The 18,256-nt window shown below is 43.2% G+C and overlaps 1 protein-coding gene and 1 pseudogene across 1 annotated transcript; both read right to left on the bottom strand.

The window, feature by feature from the left end:
- Positions 1-6,995: 6,995 nt before the first annotated feature.
- On the bottom strand, positions 6,996-8,927 carry S100A12 (S100 calcium binding protein A12). Its single transcript, XM_525220.6, has 3 exons — positions 8,840-8,927; positions 7,741-7,898; positions 6,996-7,256 (listed from the first exon to the last, which is right to left on the bottom strand). Exons 2-3 carry the CDS (start codon positions 7,876-7,878, stop codon positions 7,116-7,118), a joined length of 279 nt encoding a protein of 92 aa, XP_525220.2. The 5' UTR covers positions 7,879-7,898; positions 8,840-8,927; the 3' UTR covers positions 6,996-7,115.
- Positions 8,928-13,067: 4,140 nt separating this feature from the next.
- Positions 13,068-15,436, bottom strand: LOC107973716 (lysosomal-associated transmembrane protein 4B-like; annotated as a pseudogene).
- Positions 15,437-18,256: the final 2,820 nt, after the last annotated feature.

Here is an 18,256-nt window from a genome sequence, read left to right as displayed (position 1 = left end):
TCAGACAAGAGGCAAGTCAAGAAATAGATAGCCCAGATCATTTTAGATGGTGATGAGTTGCACAAAGAAAATAAAGGGGACATGCTAACAGGACTGCTTTGTGGGCCGGCAGCCAGGCAAGGAAGCAACGCTGGAAATGAGGCCTGGATGACAAGAAGCCGTCTCCACAAAGATTTCACCCCAAACACATTGGAGAGCCTTTGGAGGGGTTTCATCAGGCAGGTGATGTGATATGATGTATCTGGAGGAGAATATTCGGCAGCTGTGTGGAGGGTAGCCTGGAGAACCCCAGAGCAAAAGCATGAGGACCAGTTAGGAGGCTGCTGAGCCTGGTCTTATGTCAAATAGTGTGCTAGATTCCCTGGCTTCACAGAGCCCTCAGTCCAGTGGGGGCACAATTACCAAACAGATATTTTCTCTATAATACAATGTTGTGGGCAAAAGACAAGCAAAGGCAGATGATAAGCACAAGATGCCCTGAGAGAACAGAAGGCACTTTTTGCCGTCTTATTGGCTGTGGTGTGGGGGAGGGGAGTAGAGGGGAGCCGGGGGGCAGGGGTAGAGGGAAGGAGAGAGAAGGAAAGCTTGCTTGGACTAATGCCCAAGCTGAGTTTTCAAAGGGCAAGAATTGCACTTCCGTGTGCCCAGTGCTGTGTTAGGCAATAAAAGAAATCAGAGAAACATAGGAAGTAAGGGCTCTTGCCCTCCAGATTTTTAGTTTGCTTTATCTTAACTTGAAAGGCTTCTTGTGTTGGCCAAGTCAAAATGATGAGACCTAGCCATTCTCACATCAGGGGCTTCTGATAGTCATTTTGTTGAGCCCAGATCCTTCTCCTGAGCTCCAAGAGCCTGATGCACAGGCTGGCATGGCTTGGCTTGTGGTGTACTGGAAGCCTGCCTGAAATATCCTCCTGAGGGCAAAGTATTGCACATATAGCACCCAAAATAGTGTTATTGGTGTCCTTTATCACTCAGTAATGCCTTTGCCCAGACAGCTTTGTCAGGCTCATCATTCCAGCAGCAGCCAGAGAGCAGAAGAGGGAGGTCAGCCCCAAATTGGAAGGGGCCTAAAGTCTACTCTTGATGGAAATACATGAGGAAGATATGAACAGGTGAGCTCCCTGGAGGATGTGACGGTTGAGTCAGGCCATGGTGTATAAGCAGGTGTTCTAGAGCCAGAGAAGGACCCAGGTAGCCTAGTGTCTGCAACAGAGCAGACACAAAAAAATGTTTGTGAATGAAGGGGTGAAAAGGCACTTCAGACAAAGAGAACAAGAGGACAGCAGGAGCAAAACCCAAGAAGTTTGAAAGCCGTGGAGAAACTAGAGACTGTTCTAGAGTGGCTGGAGAATAGGGCCTCTGGGGGTGGACAGAGGGTGACAGTGAGACAGGGCCTCCAGAAGCAACAGGGCCAATCCCTGGGCTCTGTGGATCTAACAGTGCTTGTGTTCATTTGCTTGTTCCACGACACCAGCCACAGTCACAGGGTCTAGTCTCTGTGTATTCATGAAGGGACTGGAGATCACTTGTGCAAACAGCACACTATATACATGAAAAAACTGAGGCTCAGAGAAGGGAAGCCATTCGCCCAAACTCACAGAGCCAAGCAGTTGAGCTGGGAGTCTAACCAAGCTCATTTGATTCCAAGTCAAGGGCCCTTGTCACTGTCCTTAGGTGCCGCTGACTGATGGATTTTGACCAAGGTTAGCAGCCCTTAAAATTTTTCTAGCCATGATTTAAGTTCAATTTGTGGTTCAGTGGGCTATTTTGAAACAAAATTACAGCTGGTGAATGTTTTCACAATAGCAAATGTGCTGGGCTTTTGTTCTCATCGGTTAGTTGTTGGTTTTTTTGTTGGTTTTTTTTTTTAACAGATTCTAATACTACTATGTATATCAGAAGTGGTCCCAAATCAAGGTGAGTGCATCAAGGGAGTGGCCTAGTTTGCAGAACAGCTTGGTCTAGTTCAAAGGCCTTTAGAGGAAGACATTGCATAACTTCCCTTGGTTCCTTATCTTACACTGGTCAACTTTAACTATCCAAGCCACCCCTAAATATAACCTCAATCTGCTTCGGTTTAAAATAATCCATACCTATTGTGCTGTGGCAGAGGGTGGGTCAGCTACAATCGTTACCTCCTGTCTAAATTATTATCTTACTGTTATTGCTAATGTTTGTTGAGTGCTTACTCTGCATCAGATACTGTGCCAAGTGCTTTCCATGTGCTATGAGATGACCTAATCTTGGCCAGTCACATGGCTCATGCTTGTAATCCCAGCACTTTGGGAGGCCGAGGCAGGCAGATCACGAGGTCAGGAGATAGAGACCATCCTGGCTAACGCGGTGAAACCCCGTCTCTACTAAAAATACAAAAAAATTAGCCTGGTGTGGTGGCGGGCACCTGTAAACCCATCTACTCGGGAGGCTGAGGCAGGAGAATGGCGTGAATCCGGGAGGCGGAGCTTGCAGTGAGCCGAGATCGTGCCACTGCACTCCAGCCTGGGAGACAGAGCAAGACTCCATCTCAAAAAATAAAAAAAGGAAAAAAAGGAGATGACCTAATCCTCTCACCAACTCTGGGAGAGGGGTGCTGTGGTTATCCCCATGCTACTGATGGGGAAATTGAGGTTTAAAGATTCTAAGTAACTTGTTCAAGGTCTCACAGTTAGTAAGTGGCAATGCTAGGATTTGAATACAGAAGCATAACTTCTAGCCTCACACTCTCGACTGCTACTCTTTAGCACCAAGGGACATCCTCCTTCCTACCCTCTCACTAAGTGATGTTCTCCTTCTAGACCCTGCACCAAGTTCCCCTCTATCCAACTGAAGTCTCTCAGAGCACTAACACTGGGTGACACCTGAGTATTCACCTAGTCTAAAACTTTCCAAAATAGATGTTTAAAATTCCTTTGAATTCTTCAAAAATAAAGAAAACAAAGACCCAGAGAGGCAAAGTGATTTGGCCAAGGTCATGCATTGAGGGAAGGCTTTCCCCAAATGCTCTCACATTCTCATTCACATTTGGTGATAGAAGCCTTCCAGGCTTGGGCCATTCCAGGACTCCCTTCCCTGGGTCACACATTCCTTCCTTTTCTGCCAATCCCACTTCACCCCCATCTTCAGGCTCTCCCCTCAACCCCATCTACAGGCTTCTACTTTCTCACACACTTTCCACACAACTGCAGTTGTTTCCTTTGATGGGGGTGGTCAGCAAAGCTTCACCCCAAGACCATGTGCCCAGGACTCATCATTTGTCACTTGTCCTGAATCCCAGCTTCCCATACACTGTCTCCGCATGGCTTCACAGTAAATAAGCCGAAAGTCAAACCCACTCTCCTGCAGTAAAAAGCCCCCCTTCCCACTTTTCCTCACATCTGTCTTGCCTGACCTCCAGCAGGGTATCTAACCTTTCTAAAATTCTTTAATTTTGCCACCTGGCCTGCCCCTGCTGCTGAAGAAGATCCAGAGGTGGAACAGGAATTAAAAGAAATTAAAGAATGTGTAAGCAGATACTCAGTTGTATGTAAGAAAACCCAATTCCCCCTGAGAAGGAGAAAGAGCTGGAGTCCTTTAAAAATTAACTGCCTGTTTTTCTGTAGCTAGTGAGCCTTATCTTTCCTCCTTTCCCAGGCATTATGAAGACCTGTTTCTCTAGCTATGCAGCTGCAAGGTCACTAGACAAATAAACTCAAGTCATAAAACGTGTTTTTCCTTGAAAAGTAAGAAATGATGTAACGCATGTCTCAATTAATTGAAATCCAGTGTATTACAGTTCTAGTACATCTCACACATATGACCATGTTTCAAGTCCTCAGTAGTCATGTATAGATCGTGGCAACCATATTGGACCCTGAAGCCCTAGATCATTTCAGAAATGTAATGGGGCTGGACTAGGGTGGTGATAATGGTGGTGACAAGGGGTGGTCAGATTATCAATACATTTTGAAGGTGGAAATGACTTTCCAGTGACTTCTGCTGATTTCATAGTTCAGGGCTCAGTCCTTTGAATGTTAATCCAACTGGACCAGTGCACCTAAATAATTAATAAATATCCTCCTCAACCCCATCGGTCTCTCTTATTTTTTAAAATATCCCGCTACAGAGGGAGCAGCCACAGGAGGGTCTACCAGAGCCCAAGGCTCTGCCCCTGCTGCCTCTTCTGTGTGTATCTTGGTGTTCCCACTAAACAGGGACTGGGGCTGACTTCTGATTTCATGCTCCCCATCAGTGCCAGACCTAACTTTAGTGGTTGGTTGGAGGAGTCAGGGGTTGGAGGACAGGGAGGTTTCCAGTGACTTCCGCTGATCAGATTGAATTGCACTTCTCACCAGGACCCAACAGCTGTCCCTGAGGCCATGCTTCTTCATATTTTCCCTAGGGCCAGTTATAGAGAGTCAAGCCAACAGACTTATCGATTTCCACACATTTATTCATTTAAGAAATGTTTATCAAACATTGTCCTAGTGTCCTCATGCCACTATAACAAAATATAGAATGGATAATTTATAAACAACACAAATTTATTTCCCACAGTTCTGGAGGCTGAGAAGTCCAAGATCAAGGTGCTGGCAGGTTCAGGTGCCTGGTAAGGGCTGCTCTCTGCTTCCAAAATGGCGCCTTGTTGCTGCTTCCTCCAGAGGGGAGGAGCACTGTGTCCTCACATGGTGGAAGGTTTAAAAGGGGAAAACTTGCCTCCTCAAGCCCTTTCATAAAGCACCAACCCATTCAAAAGGGTGGAGGCATCATGGCCTAATCACCTCCTAAACCCCGACCTCTTAATACTCACATTGGGGATTAAGTTTCAACATGAATCTCAACAGGAACACAAATATTCAATCCATAGCAAACAACCACCTCTTTCCAGGCACGGTGCTTGTGCTGGTGATTCACAGTGATTCAGCACCTGCTCTTTAACAACCTAGTCCATCAGAGAAGATGAATATTAAACAAATAATCATGGCCATGGATCCAGAATCACAAAAGAAGACAAGAGCACCAAAGGAGAGCAGCATGGTCCTACGGCAGTGTTAAGCAAAGAACCTGGCCTGGACTAGTGTGGAGAGTCTAGTCAGGGAAGTCTCCCCTGACCCTATGTTGGACAGGGCATAATACTCTTCTCCCTGGTCCCTTGCTCCTTGTTCTTCCCAACTCCTTTCCATCCCTTTCCTTCTTTAAGAAAACTAAAGAGAGTGTTTCTCACTATCCCATGCCCACAGACATGCAAATTCTATATCATTTCCCCCCTTTCAAAGTTCTGCCCCAAATTTTATGACCATGTGTCCACTCTTTCAGGTAGCCTAACTGGCCCCAGCGCACCCCCAAAGCTGGGTCACTCTCTATTCTCCCACAACATCGTATACTTACTTCTGCCAAAACATATATGATATGGCATAGGGATTCCTCCCGATTCAGGCCTTCCGTAACCAGAGATGAACATCTAAGCCAAGGACTTCTTCTTTCATCTCTGTATCCCTAGCATCCAGCCCAGTGTCTTAGGGGAAAACCTTTGGAGTAATCCTTGATTTTTCAATTTCCACCTTCAAAATGTATTGATAATCTGACCACCCCTTGTCACCACCATTACCACCACCCTAGTCCAGCCTCATTCCATCTCTGAAACGATCTAGGGCTTCGGGGTCCAGTATGGTTGCCATGATCTATACATGACTACTGAGCACTTGAAACATGGTCATATGTGAATCTTTGGATTTCAAAGTCTTAAAATGAAAGAAAAGAATGTAAACTATCTCAACAATAATTTTATATAGCTGAAGTGATAATATTTTAGATCTATTAGGTTAACCAAATGTTATTAAAATTAATTCCCCTTTATTTTTACTTTTTTAAATATGGTTTCTAGTAAAGTTTAAGTTATACATATTATATTTATCTTAGACAGGATTGCCCTGGGGAATCTCTTCTTAGCTGATCTCTTAGCTTCCATGCTTGCCTGTGCTCTACAATCTGTTTTCCACGAAAGCAGCCAAAGTAATCCTTCAAAGCATAAATAGAATCATTTCGCTCCCCTGTTCAAAACCCCCCAGTGTCTCCTTAGCACATTTAGAATAAAGTCCAAAGTCCTCCCCATGGTCTATAAGCTGCTGTTATCTGCTTCCTGATACCTACAGGCTCATATTCCCCACCACTCCCCATTTCAGTCACTGTACTCCAGGTATACTGGCTTCTGTGCTACTCTTTGAGCAGGTCAGGTATGTGCCCACCAAGAGCCTTGGCTACTCACTGCCAGGAACTCTTGGCCTCTAAATAGCTGCAAGTCACTCTTCTTCATTTCTTTCAGATTTCTGCTCAAATGTATACCCTGACCACCCCATCGAAACCAACATCACCTTCCTTCCCTTTCCACCCCAACTCTACTTCTCTACTTTAGTTTTCTTCATATAACTTATCATTAACTACTATTGTATCAATATGATCACACCATGTCATATCATATCATATTATATCATATATATATGTTTAAAGACATATATATGTGTGTGTGTATATATATGTGTTTAAAGACAGGATCTTTCTATGTTGCCCAGGCTGGAATGCAATAGCTATTCACAAGTGTAATCATAGCACACTACAGCCTCAAACTCTTGGACTCAAGCAATCCTCTCGCCCCAGCCTCCTGAGTACTGGAACTACAGGCACATGCCATGATGGCCAGCCATACAATATATTTTTATTTGCTTGTCTATTTATTTATTTTCTATCCTCTCCCAAATAATATGCAAGCTCTAAGAGGACAAGGACTTTGTGTCTTTGGTCTCTGATGCTCAGTGAATATTTGTTGAGTGAGTGAATGAATGAATGAATGAATGGTGGACATTCAATAAATAATTCGATAAATAAATAATTGGTGATCAAATGAACAAATGGGGCAGGAGTTCTAAGGGATCTAAATCAGACTGCCAGAAGAGCAGGGGTAAGGTGTGATCAAGTTTGGGAACCGCAGGCATGGAAAGAAAAAAGTTCACAGACACTATTCAGAACTTTTCATGAGTGTTTTTATTAACTCTTACTCCCCACAGGCAAGGCTGGGTTTTGGTAAGAGAAAGAAAAGACCTTCGTTGAGGACATTGCTGGGTAAAAAGCCTTCAGAGAGCTACCTACTCTTTGTGGGTGTGGTAATGGGCAGCCTTCAGCGCAATGGCTACCAGGGATATGAATTCTTGAAAGTCGACCTGTTCATCTTGATTAGCATCCAGGCCTTGGAATATTTTGTCAATGACAGCTTTATCTTTGATATTCTAGGAAAAAAGGACAACAGAGACCTTGAGTTCAGAACCTCCACACAAGACCCTTTCTTAGGCCTCTTATCCCTCAGAGCTCGGGTTATGAAGGCCCAGGCACATTAACTCATTAGCCAACACTGTGTTGGACAATCCAGTGTAACAAAACAGAGAACACAATGGTCATGAACCACCTTGGAATTAACAAGGCTTGACCTGGAAGGTACTCTTCTGCTCACTCATTCAACCCCTCCCGTGCCCTGCCTCTCTCCATTTTACATATGAGGAAACAGACTCAGAGAGAGGAACTGAGTAGAGCCTTAAGTGAGTTATTGAGAGAGGGAAGCAAAGGCCCTCTCCCACAGCAGCGGGGAGAGCATTTGGGAGCTCAAACTGGGGCCAACCCCACCCCAGTCCTTGTCCCACCATCCTCTGCCAGGCCTTGCCACTCCCCTCAGTGCAGGGTCATGGGCAAGTTTGCAGTGAGAGGGGCATCACCTACCTTGATGGTGTTTGCAAGCTCCTTTGTAAGCAGCTGCTTCAGCTCACCCTTAGAGAGGGTGTCAAAATGCCCCTTCCGAACTGAGTATTGGTGGAAGATATTGACAATTCCCTCCAGATACTCTTCAAGTTTTGTCATCTTCCCAGCCTAATGTTAACCTTCAAGGAAACAAGGGAAGTCTAGAGGCAGTTTCTCCCCCACCCCTCAACCTCCACTCTCCCCTCTCTTTCTGAATCAAGGGCCTAAAGAAAACATAACATCCTCCATATCTATTTTGTGGTCTCTCTGCTCTGTTTGATCCATGGTGAACTTCTCATGTGTGGATAGGATGGGGAGGAGAAAACATATAATACTGTCTAACGTCTAAAAAAATCAGCCTCAGTTGCCCATGTTCCATACCACCTCATCCACCAGGGTGCATAACTTGGAGGGTATTGCTTACTCAAGGTCCCTTGGGAAGGGTTCTGTGATTGGCCAGGCTGTTTGCTTTCCTCAGGTGATGGCACTATGGCCACATATCCCCTACAAATGGTCCATAACCCACCCCTGCTTAGCCATTCTTTTTTTGTTGTTGTTGTTTTGGGTTTTTTGTTTGTTTGTTTGTTTGTTTTTGAGACGGAGTCTCACTCTGCCGCCCAGGCTGGAGTGCAGTAGCGTGATCTCGGCTCACTGCAAGTTCTGCCTCCCGGGTTCACGCCATTCTCCTGCCCCAGCCTCCCGAGTAGCTGGGACTATAGGCACCCACCACCACGCCCGGCTAGTTTTTTGTATTTTTTTAGTAAAGACGGGGTTTCACCATGTTATCCAGGATGGTCTCGATCTCCTGACCTCATGATCCGCCCGCCTCGGCCTCCCAAAGTGCTGGGATTACAGGCGTGAGCCACCGCACCCGGCCTGCTTAGCCATTCTTAAATCATGGGGCTGAGTCTACATAGCACAACAAGAGCTGATCTACTTGGGTCCAAAATGCAATATCACCCCAGAGGTGCTCAGGCAAGTGGAGGGTTGTGGTTTCCAACACCTTGTGATTTCAAAGTGGTCACCTGCAGTCACTACCCTGTGGACCACCTAAGAACCCATCCAAGGAAAATGCACTTACCCCTCAATGCACAGGAATGTGGAGCTACAGCAAAAAGCCAGCAGTGGTGAAGGGCACTGAGCCAAGGAAGGTTTTATAATCAGTTCAGGCTTCATCTTAGCCCTTGGGTGAAGAAATCTCTGATTCATCTTGAGGCAATTTATGTAAAGTACTCTGTTGCTCAATAGAAGCTTCAAACCTGTGGCTTAGGCTGCCACAGGAGCAGCCCAGATTGTACCCAGCCCGAATTTTGCCCTCCTGCTCAGCCTGAAACAAAATCACCCCCACTCCACCCACCCGCACAGGGGTGCCCTGAACATTTTTTAGCCCTGAGCCAGGGCCCAGGTTTCAGGTTTAGCTCTACTCCACTGTTCCCTAATAAAAGACTAGGAGAACAAACTTTACAGCCTGAGTGTCTTGTTTTAACAGATGAGGTTACCAGCTCTTCAGTTTTGGCAAATGGAATATCAACTTAAAGATCTTTATGCAGCTAAGGAGATAGGAAGGGAGACCTCCTCCTAAGTCGTTCTGGGATGCAAAGTTCATCACTGGAGCAGAGGATCAGTTTTCAAAATAGATTCCAAGGTTTTCAAAAAAGGAGAGAGCAATGCTACTATGCCTCCCCTTTGCTTTCCCAACTTTCTAACTTGGCTGTTACAAAGACCTAGAAAGCTGGAGTAGGGTAATCATTGCGTGTGAAGCAAGTTCACCATGCCTAGGTTACTTTACCATGTTCATGAGTTCAGTAAAACAGAACATTCACACGAGTTTTAGTAAAGCAACTTTATTACTCACAGAGAGGCAGCAATGGACAACAGATGCCCAGGATTCATGGAGAGGTGGTCCTTCAAGATTCAGAAACCTGCCCAAAATGGATTAAGTCTCATCTGTACATTCCCCATGTCGCACCAAAGCTGAGGGACATCCAAAAGCACTCTGCCCTTGGTTTATGCCTAGAGGTCAATAAGATTGCTGAGCAATCAAGGCCATGCCAGAACCTGTGCTGCCATCTACCCCACAACACAGATATCCCCCTTAGCAAAGCTAGTTCATTTCGTGTGCCCACCGACCTCTCTGGATCTGGAGGCAAAAGTCTGTCTCTCAGATCCATGTGTCACCTTGACTGACACAATCTCAGTGCAACATTGTTAAGCCATTGACAGTATTTGTTTCACTAGGCCCAGGAGGACACCACCACAGCAGGATGATCAGGCTTGTGTAAATCAATGAAAATGACCAAGGTGAATCTCAATCATTTTAGGAGGTTTATTTGGCCAAAGTTAAGGATGTGTGCCCAGAGGAAGGTCTACGTCTTTCTCCAAAGATGATTTTGAGGGCTTCAATATTTGAAGGAGAAACAGTGGATATTGGGGGAAGAGGAAGAAATATTTTTTAAATGTGTCAGTAGATAAGAGACAAGTGATTGCATCCTTTTGAGTCTTTGATCAATCTTTCACTGAATACACAATTTTCATGTGGGAGCGGAGTAGAGGAAATAGTCACTTATGCCTTCATCTGGCTCAGTGAATCTGCATTTTTACATAAGATAACAAAAATAGGGGAGAGGAAGCAATCAGATATGGATTTGTCTTGGGTGAGCAGAGGGATGACTTTATGTTCTGCCCTTTGTCCCACACCTGTGAAGATAAGCTGTCAATTACACTGCCAGGGTGAAATTCAATAGAACTGTTTTAGGGTAGAGATCTTGAGGCTCACAAGGAATTTCCTTGTGGGCAAGTTGTGAGATTGGTGTATGGCTTTTTATCTTTGTAGCTATCTTATTTAGAAACCAACCTGGGTGGGGGCAGGCTTGCATGACCCATTTCCCAGCTTGACTTTTCCCTCTGGCTTAGTAAGTTTGGGATCCTGAGATTTTTTTTTTTTTCACATCTGCCTGGAGAAGGGACTAGCCCAGGATCCCAGCCATCCAGGCAAGAGGTTGCTAAATGCGGATCACAAGGTCAGGAGATCGAGACCATCCTGGCTAAGACGGTGAAACCCCATCTCTACTAAAAATACAAAAAATTAGCCAGGCATGGTGGCAGGCACCTGTAGTCCCAGATACTCAGGAGGCTGAGGCAGGAGAATGGCGTGAACCCACAAGGCGGAGCTCGCAGTGAACCGAGATCGCCCCACTGCACTCCAGCCTGGGCGATAGAGTGAGACTCCCTCTCAAAAAAAAAAAAAAAAATAGAAATCAAAAAAGCAGGAACACAGACTCACATACAAATATTAACCTCCAATGTGAATGGCCTAAACACTGCACTTAAAACACATACCTTGGCAAATTTGATTTAAAAACAAGACCCATCCTTCTGCTGTCTTCAAGCACCTGTCTCATGTGTAATGACACCTGTAGATTCAAAGTAAAGGGATGGAGAAAGATCTATCATGCAAACAGAAAACAAAAAAGAGCAGAGGTTTCTATTCTTGAATCAGATCCAATAGACTCTAAGCCAACAACAGTAAAAAAGGATAAAGAAGGGCATTACATAGTGATAAAGGGTTCAATTTAACAAGAAAATTTAACCATCCTAAATAAATACACACCCAACATTGGAGCACCCAGATTTATAAAATAAGTACTTCTGCATCTAAGAAAAGATTTTGGCAGCCACACAATAATAGCAGGGGACAACACCCCACTGACATCAGTAGACAAATCATCAAGGCAGAAAACTAACAAAGAAATTATGGACTTAAATTTGACACTTGACCAATTAGACTTAATAGACATCTATAGAACAATGCACCCAACAACCACAGAATATATATTATTTTCATCTGCACATGGAACATACTCTAAGATCAACCACATGCTCAGTCATAGGGCAAATCTCAATAAATTCAAAAAAATCAAAATCATACCAAGAATCTTGGACCACAGTGGAATAAAAATAGAAATCAATACCAAGAGGAACTCTCAAAACCACACAAATAAATGGAAACTAAACAACTTGTTCCTGACTTTTGGTTAAACAACAAAATTAAGGCAGAAATCAAAAAATTCTTTGAAACATACAAAAATAGAGACACAACACAACATATCAAAACATCTGGAATGTAGCAAAAGTAGTGTTAAGAGGGAATTTTTTTTTTCATCTTGGATGTGGGCGAATCTCATTTTAATTGCAAAAGACTTCATTCACAGCACATTCAATAATGGACCAACAGGAGAGTTGCTGGCTTTTGAACATATGAATATATAAAAATACCTTGCAACTTAGGTAGTCAAGATAATAAGTGCATAAAAGGAAAGCAATCCTCATTTTTCTGAAAACTTTTACATTTTAAAAGGTGACTAGGCATACTTGGAAGTTCAAAGCTGTAGAATGTACCTTGCAGGGGAAGAAGGAGGAAAATCCTTTCCATGTTTTTAGGTAAATATATAACAAATATATCCCAATTCCACTTGATAAAGTCAGTTGCATGACTTCCTTGAACCAGGCGAGGGCAGAACACTCAGTAAAAGCAGGCCCTGGGTGGGGATGTGAATCCTGAAGAGGAGCACCAGATCCCACGCAGCACTAAACACATCAGTTTTACCCTCTAACATAGATGAGGCACGCCACCCCATGACCCTGGACACGGGATGCAGGAGAACAGACATCAGGTGGTTACTGCTCCCACTGCCTGGTGCTTTCCAATGGTTTTAAGTCAGGCCATGGAGAAAATCCTTTACCACCAAACACAAACTGCCATTGAACTTGTCATAAAGGATGTTATGGGGGAAATTCTTGAAACATATACATAAGGACTTCTATTTACCTAATTAGAACAATGATTACAGAATTGGCATTCCTGTTTTCATAAGATTTTGTTCTCTACATTGGAAAGGTTTAAGAAAAGTTGTCTATTTTTGGTTTTATTTTACACTTTCAAAAGAGAGGGAACAGAGAGAAACGTGTGATTAACTGCCCAACTTTGGGGTCCCACAGGTATGAAAGCAGACTTCTCTGACTCTAGGTCCATCTAGATTTGGGGGAAGTTTCCATTCCTAGGGAGGGTTAGTGAAGCCTGTTACACCCCCAATCCTACAGAAAGTATTCTACAGCCAATCTATCACAGTGTTCTAACAAAGCATATGTTGAGGAAAACTACAGGTTTCAACCTAACATCTAAATTTTAAAAAGTAGCACTTCGGCAACAAACAAGCGCAGAGAGCTCACCTGAAAAGTGAAATAACATAACTATTGCTCAGACATCTGAAAAGTCAAGCTGCTGCCCCCAGCTCCGCCCACTCAAAGGCTTAGGCAGACACCTAGGGTGGCGGCGGCTCCTTGGCAGCACCATTCACAGTGGTATCATCATACCGGGGTAGGAGCACCTTAGTGTCATTGCTGGTAACATAAACCAGGACATCGGAGGAGTTCCTGCCGTTCATCTATCTGTAGCAGTTCCCAACACAGCTAATCAAGTAACCCTTAAAAGTTAAGATAATGCTAATAAACAGAAGAATAATAAGGACCAAACAGGTGGATTCACTGACATGACATCATCTCTGTAGGGAAAATTAGGAGGCAGTTGTCATATGTATTCCTGAATGGAGTTTGGATAAATAAGCACAGTGATTGCAACCAAGGTGTTCAGAGCAAAATCAAAGATCTGGTAACAGGGCCAGGTGCGGTGGTTCACGCTTGTAATCCCAGCACTTTGGGAGGCCGAAGGGGGTGGATCACGAGGTCAGGAGATGGAGACCACGGTGAAACCCCGTCTCTACTAAAAATACAAAAAATTAGCCGGGCGTGGTGGCTGGCGCCTGTAGTCCCAGTTACTCGGAGAGGCTGAGGCAGGAGAACGGCGTGTACCCGGGAGGTGGAGCTTGCAATGAACCGAGATCGCGCCACTGCACTCCAGCCCGGGCGACAGAGCGAGACTCCGTCTCGGGGAAAAAAAAATCTGGTAACAGAAGAATGGGATGATCCAGAATGCGTGTTGCCTGTATGCTTCGTAATTAGCCATAGCACATATCAGTATCATGAGAAGAGAAATCGCAATGGCAATGCACGTATTGGCGTCATCCATGAACTCAAAATCACCTCCCAGTTCAGAACTTGAAAAGCGATACTGATCCGGATCAGCCAGGGCACTCAACAAAATCAAGAGTACCACGGCGTTGATGATCAGGTACCAGACACCTAGCAGGATGGTGCTGGTGCGGACATGGAGGCACAGACAGCAGCTGTTGGAGTAGAACCGCATCCAGGGTGCGACCAGGGCGTGACCATCGTCATTGCTCCTGGAGCTGAGGCGCGAGGAGGAGCCCAAGTTTCCAGGAGTGTTGACCTCCTCGCCCAGAGTCCGCCGCGCAGCTGCTGCAGACTCCTCCGCTGCTCTGGCTTCCGGCCCGCTCACCGGTGTGCCCGCCAGCCTCCCTCCTCTATCCTCCCAAGAGGGAATTTTATAGCGCTAAATGCCTATATCAAGCGGGGTGGGAGGAGGGGGGAGAGATAGCATTAGGAGATATACCTAATGTAAATGGCGAGTTAATGGGTGCAGCACACCAACATGGCACATGTATACATATGTAACAAACCCGCACGTTGTGTACATGTACCCTAGAACTTAAAGTATAATAAAATATATATATAAAGAAGATATTAATAGAAAGATCTCAAATTAACAACCCAACCTCCACCTAAAGTAATTAGAAAAACAAGAACAACTAAGCTCAAAGCTAGCAGAAGAAAAGAAGTAACTAAAATAAGAGCAGAACTAAGTGAATTGAGACCCAAAAAGCCATACAAAGGATCCGTGAAAGGAAAACTTGCTTTTTTGAAAGGATAAACAAGATTGATAGACCATTACCTAGATTAACAAAGAAAACGAGAGAAGATCGAAATAAACACAATCAGAAATGACAAAGGTGACATTACAACCGATTCCACAGAAATACAAGAGATCCTCAGAGATATGAACCTCTCTATGAGTACAAACTAGAAAATCTAGAGGAAATCAATACATTCCTGGAAACACACAACCTCCCAAGACTGAGTCAAGAAGAAATAGAATTTCTGAACAGACCAATAACAAGTAATGAAACCAAATCAGTAATAAAACACCTACCAACAATAACAACAACATCAACAAAAAACCCTGTATCAGATGGATTCATAGTCAAATTCTACTAGATCTACAAAGAAGACCTGGTATCAATCCTAAAGAAACTATTGCAAAAAATCAAGGAGGGACTCTTCCCTAACTCATTCTATGAAACCAATATCCTCATGACACCAAAATTTGGCAAAGGCACAACAAAAAAAGAAAACTACAGACCAATATCCCTGATGAGCATAGACGTAAAACTCTTCAACAAAATACTAGAAAACCAAATACAGCAGCATATCAAAAAGTTGATTTCCCAAATAAGTGGGCTTTATTCCTGGAATGCAGGGATGGTTCAACATATGCAAATAAATACATGTGATTCACCACATAAACAGAATTAAAAACAAAAACTATATGATCATCTCAATCAATGCAGAAAAGCATTCAATAAAAATTCAACATTTCTTCATGATAAAAGCTCTCAATAAAATAGACATCAAAGAAACATACCTCAAAATAATAAGAGCCATCTATGACAAACCCACAGTTGACATCATACTGAATAAGCATAAGTTAGGTGCATTCTGCCTAAAAACTGGAACAAGACAAGGATGTCTACTCTCACTATTCCTATTCAACATAGCCAGAGCAATTAGACATGAGAAAGAGATAAAAGGAACCCAAATTGAAAAAGAGCGAACTACCTCTTTTCACTGACAATATGATTCTATGTCCAGAAAACTCTAAAGATTCTGCCAAAAGACTCCTAGACCTGATAAACAACTTCAGCAAATCTCAGAAAACAAAATCAACATAGAAAAATCAGTAGCATTTCTATACACCAATAATATTCAAGCTGAGAATCAAATCAAAGATGCAATTCCATTTACAACAGCCACACAAAAAAAATAAAATACCTAAGAAAATATCTAACCAGCAAAGTGAAAGACCTCTACAAAAATAACTACAAAACACTGCTACAAGAAATCATAGATGACACAAACAAATGAAAAAGCATGCCATGCTCATGGATTGGAAGAATTGATATAGTTAATAAGTCCACATTGCCCAAAGCAATCTATAGATTCAATGCTATTCCTATCAAATTACCAAGGTCGTTTTTCACACAACTTTACAAAACTAGCCTAAAATTCATATAGAAGCAAAAAGAGCACAAATAGCCAAAGCAATATTAAGCAAAAAAGACTATAACCAGAGGTACCACATTACCCAATTTCAAACTACACTACAAGGCTACAGTAACCAAAACAGCATGGTATTGGTACAAAAATAGACACATAGACCAATGGAACAGCATAGAGACCACTGAAATAAAACCACATACCTACAACCAACTGACCTTGAACAAGGCTGGCAAAAAATCTTATTCAATAAATGGTGCTGGGGAAACTGGCTAACCATATGCAGAAGAATGAAACTGGACCCTTACCTCTCACCATATACAAAAATTAACTCAAGATGGATTAAAGACTTAAATGTTAAGACCTTAAACTATTAAAATCCTGGAAGAAAACCTAGGAAATACTCTTCTAGACATGTTCTAGGCAAAGAATTTATGGTTAAGTCCTCAAAAGCAATGCAACAAAAATGAAAACTGATATGGGACCTAATTAAACTAAAAAGCTTCCACACAGTGAAAGAAACTAATAACAGAGTAAACACACAATCTACAGAATGGGAGGCAATATTCACAAACTATGCATCTGACAAAGGGCTAATACCCAGAATCTATAAGGAACTCAAACAACTTAACAAGAAGAAAACAAATAACCCCATTAAAAAGTGGGCATAGAACATGAACAGACATTTCTCAAAAAGAAACACAAGTAGCCAACAAACATGCAAAAACTAATCATCAGAGAGATGTGAATCAAAAACACAAGAAATATCATCTCACATCAGTCAGGATGACTATTATTTAAAAGTCAAAAAAATAACAGTTGTTGGCAAGGTTGAAGAGAAAAAGGAATGATTATATACTGTTGGTAGAAATGCAAATTAGTTCAGCAGTTTGGAGATTTCTCAAAGAACTAAAAATAGAATTGCCATTCAACCCATCAATCCCGTTACTGAGTATATACCCAAAGGAAAAGACACCTGCACTAGTATGTTTATCAAAGCACTATTCGCATTAGCAAAGACATGGAATCTACCCAGGTATCTATCAATGGTGGGTTGGATAAAGAAAATGTAGTACATATATGTCATATATGTCAATACTATGAAGCATAAAAAAGAACACGATCATGTCCTTTGCAGCAACATGGATGCACCTGGAGGCCATTATGCTAAGTGAATTAGTGTAGAAACAGAAAACCAAATACCAGAATTTCTCACTTATAAGTGAGAGCTAAACACTGAGTACACACAGACAAAAAGATGGGAGTGGTAGACACTGGGGATTCCAAAAGGAGGGAGGGCAGGAGGGGCACCAGGGTTGAAAAGCTACCTAACAGGTACTATGTTCACTATTTGGGCAATGAGATCATTAGCAGCCCAAGCCTCAGCATCATGCAATATACCCATGTAACAAACCTGCACATGTATATCCTGAATCTAAAATAATTTTTTTTTTTACAAAAAGGCCAAAGAAGGATCCTTCAGATGGCCTCACTGTTTGAAACCAACGGGCTGGGTCTGCCTGTGGATCCCTTCCCCTGTGTCTGTACAATCCCTGAGGTGTTTACTCAGGTACAGCAGGAGGTGTTGGCAACAACCAAAGGCCACTCTGCTCTGCCAGCAGATGATCAGAGGCTGTTCAGGTGTTCATCACCAGCTTAGTTAATGCATTCAGTGAGTCTCACTGGTCCTAAATAGTCCAGGTGGTAGCATTAGTTATCACTGACGTAGTCAATGACAAGTTGGGTACCATTTTTCCCAGGGCATGTACACCTATGCCAGGTAGGAGGACACAGACAGCAAAATGGAATCAGCTATCAGAATGCCTTCCTGGCAGAGTATGTCAGGCAACCTTGCAATGTCAGAAGCCCTTCCAGCTTACGGTGTCATTTTGCACAAACACTTGAGGACCCCAAATTCCAAAAGAGCATGCTCTACCTAAGGGTGACAGGTATTCTGCAGTATATCCCACAAAGGAATATACTAGCCAGGGGAGCATGTGTAACTCCGGTCAGGGAACTGTCATTATAAAACTCTCTAGTTGAAGTGTACAAAGCCTGTGTCAGATTTAGCCATGAGTTAGGTGGCAAGGTAAATTGTATGATGAGCCTGCTTTCCCATACCATTGACAATGTTTAAAATCTGTCTGATTTTATGTCTATGTTCTAGGTAACCTGCATTGAGGCCATTACTCTCCAATCAGAACCACCGATGGCTGTTGGGGCCCCATTCAAATTGGCAACAGGCCAC

Source organism: Pan troglodytes, chromosome 1, assembly GCF_028858775.2.
Source record: "Pan troglodytes isolate AG18354 chromosome 1, NHGRI_mPanTro3-v2.0_pri, whole genome shotgun sequence".
Classification (NCBI taxonomy): Eukaryota; Metazoa; Chordata; class Mammalia; order Primates; family Hominidae; genus Pan; species Pan troglodytes.
This window is presented reverse-complemented; position numbering and strand designations above follow the sequence as displayed.